General features: G+C 43.9%; 1 protein-coding gene across 6 annotated transcripts in view; it reads left to right on the top strand.

The window, feature by feature from the left end:
• The first annotated feature begins 745 nt into the window (after positions 1 to 745).
• Positions 746 to 10123, top strand: part of LOC119394107 (neogenin) — a 577826-nt gene continuing 568448 nt past the window's right edge. For all 6 annotated transcript variants that reach the window (XM_049415639.1, XM_049415637.1, XM_049415634.1 and 3 more), the window contains exon 1: positions 746 to 1083. In XM_049415639.1, the coding sequence (XP_049271596.1) occupies positions 993 to 1083 (91 nt within the window). In that variant the 5' untranslated portion in view covers positions 746 to 992. The remainder of the gene's footprint in view (positions 1084 to 10123) is intronic.

Raw genomic sequence — 10123 nt, 5'->3', positions numbered from 1 at the left:
GGCTACGCCGCTCAACGCGTCGGTGAACGCGGCTATGACACGCCAGCAACTACAGTTCGCGAGCGAAAAACGCGGTGGACGCCGGCATTGCCTTCGATCAGGCATTTCTCTCTATGTTCAAGTTTTCTCGCCGATAGATAAACGCTGTCGTTACCGGGCCAACGGACGCGCGCCGTTGTTACACCTGATCTGCGCCTAGCATGCAAGCCGAGAAGCGTCCCCACTGTGGCCTCGACACAAAGCGTCCGTCTCCTAACGGGTTGGTTAGGCTTACCTAAAACGAGGAGCAGACAGCGGAGCCGGTTCACCGCAGAGCGGTAGACGAGAGACCAGGCAAACGTGGAAGTACGCGTGCGTACAAGACGGCTCTGCCGCAACTGCTGCAGGACAGACCTGGGGATTATTCATTTCCCTCACATGAAATGCAACGATTGTGCTGGGACGTGACTACATTTTTGACGCTGAAGGAGTCGCGCACCACATGATCGCTTTATAAAACCAACAAATCCGATCACCTCTCATTAGCTGATGTAGTACGTCATGCAGCTAAATAAAAAAAATACCGAAAGCAGGCAAGTGAACGCATTGTCCCGAAATCGAAACACGAACTGAGAGACCGAAACCGAAAGCGCTCTTTAGTTTAGAACACGACCGCCAGGAACGCAACACGCATCGCCCTTTTTTTCCCATTGGTTCGCGAGAGCGAAGGCGTCCCCAACTCGGTTGCCATAACAGCGCCGTAAAAATTCAACATGGACCCACCATATTCGGCCGAAGAGAGTGCTCGGGCGAGTCGTTTGTGTCTGTGGTGTACGGCTTGTCAAACGCACGCCTCGCCTAGCGACGATGTGATGCCGCCGAAGAGGATCGTCTGACAGTGCGCGGGTGCAAGATTTCGCATCGCAGACTCCGCGACTCGGAGCAGAGTTTTTGGGGCATCTCCTATGAGTGTGTTTTCTCGTCGGATCTGATCCCGTGTGGAGCATAACGCGATGGCTGGGCAGCATCGGAAGCAACGTGGTTTACGATGGATCGTGATTGCCGTCTCCTACGCGCTCATCGGCGTCTTCAGCACCGTTAAAGGTCAGTTCTTGGACGTTGGGACAAAATGCCCCCACATCCACTGTCGACTGCTTTTCAAACGCGCGCGTGAAAGAAAGAAACTGCCGATCGTGGACGGTGTAAACAAACGGGTGCGGGGCTTCGCATCGATAGGCGAGAGGCACTCTTTCACTGTTCCGTGCTCCTCAAATAGGCCTAGTTGCCGTCATCTGGTGACAGATTTCGTTGCGTTTAGCACCTTCCCGTTCATAACTCTTGATTCAACACCACGCGCACAGTTATTTGCAGCTTTAACGAGACCGCTTTGTCCCGCCGTTGCAGGGATAGCGGCGTCCGTTCGGCCTCACCCTCGACTGACTCGTCTGGAGTAGCATCCTTTTCAAATCCGGAGGAGAGAATGAGGAAACGTGCGTTGATACGCGCGCCGGTAATCGCGCAGGTTGCCACTTGCGCGCCTCAGCGTCGTGTTAGCGGTTTAATCACCAAATAAAACGGGATATACCCGATGATTTTGGTCTACGTAAGGTGTCTTCTTGTTTCATTGTTTGAATGGGAGCTCCTGGCTGCCGTTAGATCGATGCCGCTGCTACGCTCGCTTTGCCCACTGTTTGACAGGTACGCTGTTTCTGTAGCGTCAGCTACACCACAGTGCACAGCTGACGTGTGGGCGTGTTTTTACTAACTCGCAGACATAAGCGCAAGGTAAGGCTATGTAAAGCGTTTCTTATTTAATCTGACGTGTGTAATGTGTAGATCAATGTGTTTACATACAATCAAGGTGCGCGCTCTTGTTTGTTGAAAACATAGTTCATAGTTTAGCGGAAGATATGTCAGTCATGTGAGACGGTGCCGTGGAACGTAGAGTAAAATGTTTTGGCGCCAACACCAGTTCGTGGAACGGAGAAACCATTATCTGTTGGAATACAAGTAATCCCATGCATCTTTTTCGCTTGAAAATCCAACGTTGTATTTTCAAGCGAAAACCCAACGAGTGATTTCACGGTTCAACTCTCAGACAATATCTGCTTAAATACGCTGCTCACGAAGACTCGAGTGCTCGTAAATATCTATAAAAAAAGTAGGATAATAGGTGTAACGAATGCAGTCATTCGCGGCTGATTCAAAAAACTAGAAAAAATGATGTATGAAAAAGACGGATGCTGTGAAATATAAAATGAATCAGCGAACCTGTTTGTGTTGTTTCGTTTATTAAAAATGAAAAGAAAGATCGCGGAAATGAATGTGACCTTTATTGAAATAAAAGGACGACTCTTGGTCGCTGTTGGGGATAAGGTGGGAAAGGGGTAAGGGGATTAAAGGGTGATGAAAATCTTCACGTCACGTCCTCGCACGAATCAGTCGACCTCTCCTACACCACTCGAAACAGGCCACTTTGACTACCGTATCTTGCGAGAGCTTTTTGGGCTTCATGGTCTGACTGTATTAAGTTACGTAGAGCTGTCATGTCGGCGTGCAGCAGGTGTTCAATGTGGCGTCTGCCTTTTGAGAAAGCTGCGCATGTCCAAATGAGATGTTCTAAATCTGCTCGGCACAGCCTCTGACAGTGTGTGCATCGCGTAGAAATATTTTCACTCGAAGGTCGGGTAGCTTGCTGCCATTTGTCTAGTATGTGTGGTGTGTATGCAGAGTTAGCCATAACTTTGTTTATAAAGATTTCTTGTTGACGAGTATACCCACCCTTGTCATTTAGTATGCGCGTCGGTGTAGCTTCTAATAGTCGGTTTTTGCTGTCTGCTTTCATTTTAGTGCGAATGTAATGCATCAGTGCTCTGCTAGGAGAGCCTTCTGCCCAGATCTTAATATAGGGATTTTGGTCTTCCGGGTTTGGCGAGGAACTGGGGTGTGGGGAATTGTATATGTGATCAAGCCCACCCGCTTGAGCGGCGACCGCATGAGCGGCTGCGTTTCCCCCGTCCGTGCCAGTGTGCCCCGGTATCCAGAGAATTTCAACATTTGTCCCGATGTCTTGAATTCTTTTTAGCTTTCTTCTGGTGTCGTTGGCTACAGCATCTTCAGTCGTTGGCGCCGTTAGTTCAGTTACCGCTTCGTACGAATCTGTGAGGATGCGATAGTGAATTTTTTTACTATTGATGCCTCCCAAATCGAGGGGAATAGTATTGACGACCCCCCATATTGCCAATAACTCGGCGTGCAGAGTTGCGCATCTACACCGACGCCACAATCAGCAATGAAAGAGCCAGCATGGCCTGGGTTTGCACCACAACACAATCGCGGAAATAAAGGCATCTTTCCGTCGTTGACCTTTCTGCGTTGTGTTGCTTCCCTCCCCGTACCCTCCTTTATCACTTATAACGTTTTACATACGAAAAAAATTGTATCAGCGATGTCGCAAGGGTCAGTGCACTGAGCGTACGTCAGCTGCGCAACACAAGCGGCAATATATTTGACGGATCGATGCGGTCTCGCGTCCCAAAGCAACGCCGGAACTATGAGAAACTCCGTAGAGGAAGGCAGCTTCGGATTAAATTTGACAAAATGGAAGTCATTTATGGTGTTCCTATACCTAAGCAGATGGAAGTGTCGTTGCAATACTCCATCAAATTACGGCCTGCCCGCCTGGACGACGAGTAACCTCCGAACAGCTAAGCGATGTATCACCGAGCGGTCCGCTGCGAATGGCAACATCGTAATGTTACGAGAATCCATCCGTCTGTATTCTATAATAATAATAATAATAATAATAATAATAATAATAATAATAATAATAATAATAATAATAATAATAATAATAATAATAATAATCAGGGCTGGGCAAAGATACTTTGAAATTGTATCGCGATACGATACAAGATACTCAGGCAAGAAGTATTGGAGATACAGATACAAGATACTACTGCAATAATTGTATCCGATACGATACTTGCCAATTGTATCTTAAGATACTTCGATACATTCGCAAATTTGCTATTATAGACCCCTATAATGTATTAGCAAACGCCTCTGCACAAAAAGGTTTGCTTAAAAATTTCTTTAATGACACCAATTTTATTTTATTTCAATCAAATGTCTGTTAGTACCTCAAAAGTCTTGTCCTTCTTGCTCAAGGTACATTAGTTTACTTCCGAAAGAACTTATTGGGGTTTGTTTTGACTGCTTAACAGGACAGCTCTTCTATGACAGCGGCTCTTGCTCGTCATGTTTGTAATTGATGGGAGTCACTGCTCAGCTAGCCGACCACTTAGCGGGTTGCCATCTAACCACAAGGATTTAAATAAGAAGCCTTCGCACGATGGCACAAATGCCGGTGTGGAGTTTTACCTTGTCCGTAAAAGACCGTATACGCAATACCGAATCAGCAGTGTACAGCAGCAACAACGCTGCTAGCGATATTTTTCGTGACGCATTGTGTGTACGTAGAGCTCATAAAACTGCAATGACTTTTCGTATTCTACTTATCTGCTGGCGTAAAGCATTCGTTATCGGTATACCCACTAACGTGCTGTCTTTTAACAATTTTTCTTCAACGAGATAACTTGCGTACCCCAGAAACGCCTCATACCTATTTATTGGCACGTAGTGGCACGTGGTGGCAGTCACTCTGGTAGAGACGAAACTCTTTATTGGGCTAACTTGCGCCCAGTTAACTAAGTTAACTTAAAGTACAAGCGAAACGCGCTGTACACTGATAGCGGCAATCGGCCGTCGATGATCTGATCATCGACGGAACGCGTCGTCTTTTATACATACATCGGCGATCCAACTTGCGTAAGCTCCCAAATGAACTAGAGTACCCGCGTCCTGCGCATAACTTTGATAATAATTGTTGCTGTTTTACATCACAAAACCACGATGTGATTGCGAGGAACACCGTAGTGGAGGGCTTCGGAAATTTTGACCACCTGAGGTTCTATAACGTGCATCTAAATCTAAGTACACGGGCCTCTAATATTTTGCCTCCGTCGAAATGTGGCCGCCGCGGCTGGGATTCACGCGTGATCTTAAAAGAACAAACGGAAACAATCATGAAGGTTTCGGAACACCGTGGCGCGGCTTCAGCCGAGCGGTGCTAACAATGTTTTTGCGGTTTAAGCCCGATCACACCAAAATAAAGAAATAAGAGCGCGTAGCAGTATAGTTGCACAAATTGTCGCAGGGCACCGCCGTATTCACGCTATTGCCACGGCTCCGATTACCTCGGGCGATTGGTAATAGTACAAAAAATTAGGGAGACCTAAAAAGGAAAGCAAATGTAAATAAAATAGAAACGCCGTTCCGTATCAAACATTCATAGTGAATAAGCATAGAAACACGATACAGGCGCCACCCCTAATGGCTATGGCAATTAAGCATGGAGTATCGTCAACTTACCTGTTAAGGTAAAGCAGTAAAAACGTTTAGTGCCTATGAAAAATTGCCTGAAACGGCTCATTGGGACGCTTATGAGAAAAACGGATCATTTGATATAGCAATGTTTCTCGAATCCCCTTCCTAACATCTTACAGCTGCCCCCTAATTACTTCCATTATTATAATGCAACCTCAATTTCGCTATTTTACTCTGCAGTAAGCAGAATGTTTGGTAATGTATATTCGGTGCACGCCCACGTAATTACATATTATGTTTTCAAAATCGCCTTGGCAGAACTGTAAGCTCAATAGAAATAGAAATGATTAAACAGTACCAGAAATAAAGTAGATAGTTCAAAGTAAGAATAAAGCAGAGGGCTTATTTTGGCAGCACGTTACAAAAGACATATTAGGCAGTTTTAGAACAGCGTACGCAAAGCTTTGCGTTGGCTTTTCGCGCAACTGCGCATGCGTCGTACGCTAACCGCCTGCGGGCTCCCGTTAAGTGACGGAAATAGCGGGCTGCAAACGCTAACGCTAACTTAGCGTACGCTATTCTAAAACTGCCTATTGCAGTGACCAGACCGGGAAAAAAAACTGTTCAGAGCCCTAGGTAACGTACGGGATGCAAGAGAAGGACAACTAAGAAAGCACTTGTGCTAACAATTAAATTATGATTCCAAAAACTCTGAACGAAGATAGCAGGAAGATAATAATATTTGTTAGTGTTTTACATCCCAAAACCACGATAGGATTATGAGGGACGCCATAGTGGAGGGCTGCGGAAATTTAGACCACCTGGAGTTGTTTAACGTCAACCCGAATTGGAGTACACAGGCCTCAAGAATATTCGCCTCCATCGACAATGCGGCCGCCGCGGCCGGGATTCGATCGACAGCAGGAAGGAAAAGATACGGTACACGAGGATTTCTTCTGCTATAGGTAAACGCTTGCTCTATTGGATCTAACATCTGTACTAGTGGTGCTATAGTTGGAATCATATTTGCACATTAGTCAATCGCACGTAAGTCAAACTTGCGTGCACAAGATCCTTCAAATCGCTTATGTGTGAAAGCCACGAGACGCAAAGCGGCCCTGTGATTCATATTTCGTAACAAAGCACCACGCAGGAGAGCGGCATCAGGATTTGCGCGACCACCGCCGCGCGCACTGTGCGACGTGGCGCTGGACAGTGGCTAAGGGTAATAAGTGTCATGGCACTGGCACAAGTAAAAAGAAAGAAAAATTGAGAAAACGAAAGACACGTGAGCTAAGCATAGACTTCGCGCGCTTGTTTTGTCGAGTCTGCGCGAGCGCTGTCATGCATCTTGCTCTGCTCCACCAAAACGAACGCGCACACCCAATCTCCTGCTCTCACTGGTAGACTCTGGCTGAAAAACGAAATTATGTCACTGCCCTTAGTTTTATTCAGGCGGCTTAGTGGCACCAGTGCCAGTTTTAGAAGCGGAGTTGCGCCAGCGATTATTGTTTCGTACGGTGATGTTCCTATAGGAGTATCTTGTATCTTCAGACACACGATACATAATTGAATGTATCGGAAATACAGATACAGATACTCGTCTTGCGAGACCTATCGCGATACAGATACAAGATACCCAAAGAGTATCTGAGATAGTATCTAAGATACATGTATCTTCGATACTGCCCAGCACTGAAATTTATTATTATTATTATTATTATTATTATTATTATTATTATTATTATTATTATTATTATTACTATTACTATTATTATTATTATTATTATTATTACTATTATATTATTATTATTATTATTATTATTATTATTATTATTATTATTATTATTATTATTATTATTATTATTTACCACCCAGCATTTCCCCTGCCTCGTTTCATGATGTGATGTCTTCAATTGAACTTGTGATATCTTCTCATAGTGGACACAGAATTATTGTTCTTGGGGATTTCAATGTACCTGGAATTGACTGGAGTACGCTTACCTTTTCTCATTACAATCATTTCATAGAGAAAAAGTGCAGCCTGCTCTTGGACTTTCTGGCGTTTAATTCCCTACTGCAACATAACTCAGTCGTCAATTCCAGTGGCAACGTCTTAGACCTGTGTGTGTCAAACGATCAACCCCTTGAAGTTTCCCGCTCCAGCATCTCTCTTGTACGTCCTGACAAATTCCACCCACCACTTAACGTAAGATTATCCGCATCAGCCGAAACAACGAGCTACAGCAGTTATGTAAACAGATCTCCAAGATTTGCTTTCAAGCGAGGTGATTACACGGGCCTGTATCATTACTTGTCCACCGTTGACTGGTCACAGGTTACTGACAAACCGAATGTTGATGACCAGGTTGATCAGTTTGCGGAGCTTGTACTGAGCAGCATGCGTAATTTTATTCCCCAATACACACATAAACAACGTAAATATCCCCACTGGTTCTCATCTGAACTTATCAGTGCACTGAAGCATAAAGATCGCGCACACAGGAAATCTAAATGTTCTCCATCGAGCGAGTGGAAGGAAGAGTTCAGCTTTTTTCGAACTCTCGCTAAACGCCTATATAAACGGGATCATAGTTCGTATATTGAATTCTTAGAAAAAAGCGCTTCTGACAGGCCAGCTGAGTTTTGGAAGTATGTACGTAAACGGTCCAGCAAAAGCGGAGAGTCTTTCAGACTACTAGACTCAAATGGGGTAGAAGTGCATGCCGCCGCTGACTGTTTTGCCGCACATTTCTCATCCGTTTATAAGGCCTCAGACTCTAGCACTGATATCAGACAGCCTAAGGCAGTTCGCTCACCCAGTGCTTTGTCGCTGGATGAAAATCTTATCTGCGAATGCATTAAGTGCTTAAAACCATCCTTATCATGTGGCCCAGATGGCATCCCCTCCGCCATACTAAAAGCTTATAGTAGTATATTTGTCCCAGTACTGACTACGATATTTAATAACTGCCTGGACACTTCCACATTTCCTAGCATGTGGAAAACTGCTCGTGTTTTCCCAGTATTTAAGTCGGGCTCTAAAACAGATGTTTCTAATTATCGCCCGATTTCTCTACTATGTGCCACATCAAAGATCTTCGAGCTGGCTCTTCACAAAATATTGTCTTTTAGTGTTAAAAGCTCATTGATTCCTAATCAACATGGTTTTCTCGCTGGCCGCTCAACTACCACAAATCTTGCTAGTTTCATGACGCAGATCTCCACACCTATTTCTCAGAGAGGACAGGTTGACGTACTCTACTGTGACCTGAGCAAGGCTTTTGACGTAGTCAGCCACACACTGATTATGGTTAAACTTGCACAATTTGATGTTGACTTGTCGGTTGTGAATCTCCTGCAGAGCTATCTGCTCAATAGATATTGTTATGTAGCGGTAAATGGCCAAACGTCTTCTTTGTATAAAGTGACTAGTGGGGTCCCTCAAGGGTCAGTATTAGGCCCACTCCTATTTTTAATTTACGTTAATGATGTTTCTTTTGCCATTCGTAATTCCTCTTTCCTCTTGTATGCCGATGACATCAAGATTTTTAAGGAAATTCATTCAGTTAACGACTGTCGCTTGCTGCAGTCAGATTTGCGCTCTTTTTCCGAATGGTGCAACGCTAATAACCTTTCTCTGAATGCCTCGAAGACAAAATTCATGTCTATCACTCGCAAAACATCTAGCGTGTCATTTCAATACTCTGTCAATTCTGTGTCCTTATGCAAGGTTTATGAGATCAGTGATCTTGGTGTTGTTGTTGATAGCACGTTAAACTTTTCTGCTCACGCTAAGCGTGTTGCTTTGCGGGGTCTTCGCACCCTAGGCTGTGTTTGCAGATTGTCTAGAGAATTCCATTCTCCTATGCCCTTCCGAAAATTGTACACCGCGCTATGTCTTCCTCAAATGGAGTATGCGTCCGTGATATGGAATGGCATTGCTCAATCCAGCGGTAACACCATTGAACGAGTCCAGAAAAAATTCCTTAGCATATATAACCATCGCTTTGCTAAAAAATCTCGTTCAAATACTGCTGAATTATTATCATTGCCATCACTTCACTGCCGACGAAATCGTTCTGATCTCTTGTTTCTTTACAAGCTAGTCCACGGTATCATATCCTGCCCTGTACTTCTCAATTGTGTTAATTTTCGAATTCCGCGTAAGTTAACCAGAGAGAACCGACCGTTTCATGTACCCGCCTGCTTCTTCCAACACTCTACCGTTCACAGAATACAAAGTCTCTATAATGTTAATTTTCTTGATCTTGACATTTTTCATAGTCCACAATCATTGTTCTTATCCGAGCTTTGTACTGTTTTGACATAGTATAGCACAATGTACAAAGTCTTCCCTTCTCCGTCTTTCCGCATAGTTGTATATATGCAATCTAATTTTTCATTCCCCTTCAATATTTCTCGTGTTGTCTTATTTTACTCCTCCCCTTTTGTGTTCATTTCTCTTTGTCTACGTGTATTTGCTCTTTTTATTTCTGAAGACTGTCTGTATTGTATAGTTTATTTTTATTGTTTTTTTTGCGTGCGCCTGCACAAAGACCTTACGGTTGTTCCTGGGCACGTTAAATAAATGATTGATTGATTATTATTATTATTATTATTATTATTATTATTATTATTATTATTATTATTATTATTATTATTATTATTATTATTATTATTATTATTATTATTATTGTATCCTTGCGCCTTTTTGCCTTTTTGAAGACAGTGCCGACAATACCTTCTTGGGCCT

Source organism: Rhipicephalus sanguineus, chromosome 5 (assembly GCF_013339695.2).
Source record: "Rhipicephalus sanguineus isolate Rsan-2018 chromosome 5, BIME_Rsan_1.4, whole genome shotgun sequence".
Classification (NCBI taxonomy): Eukaryota; Metazoa; Arthropoda; class Arachnida; order Ixodida; family Ixodidae; genus Rhipicephalus; species Rhipicephalus sanguineus.
The sequence above is the reverse complement of the archived record's forward strand: the minus strand, read 5'-3'. Positions and strand labels throughout refer to the sequence as shown.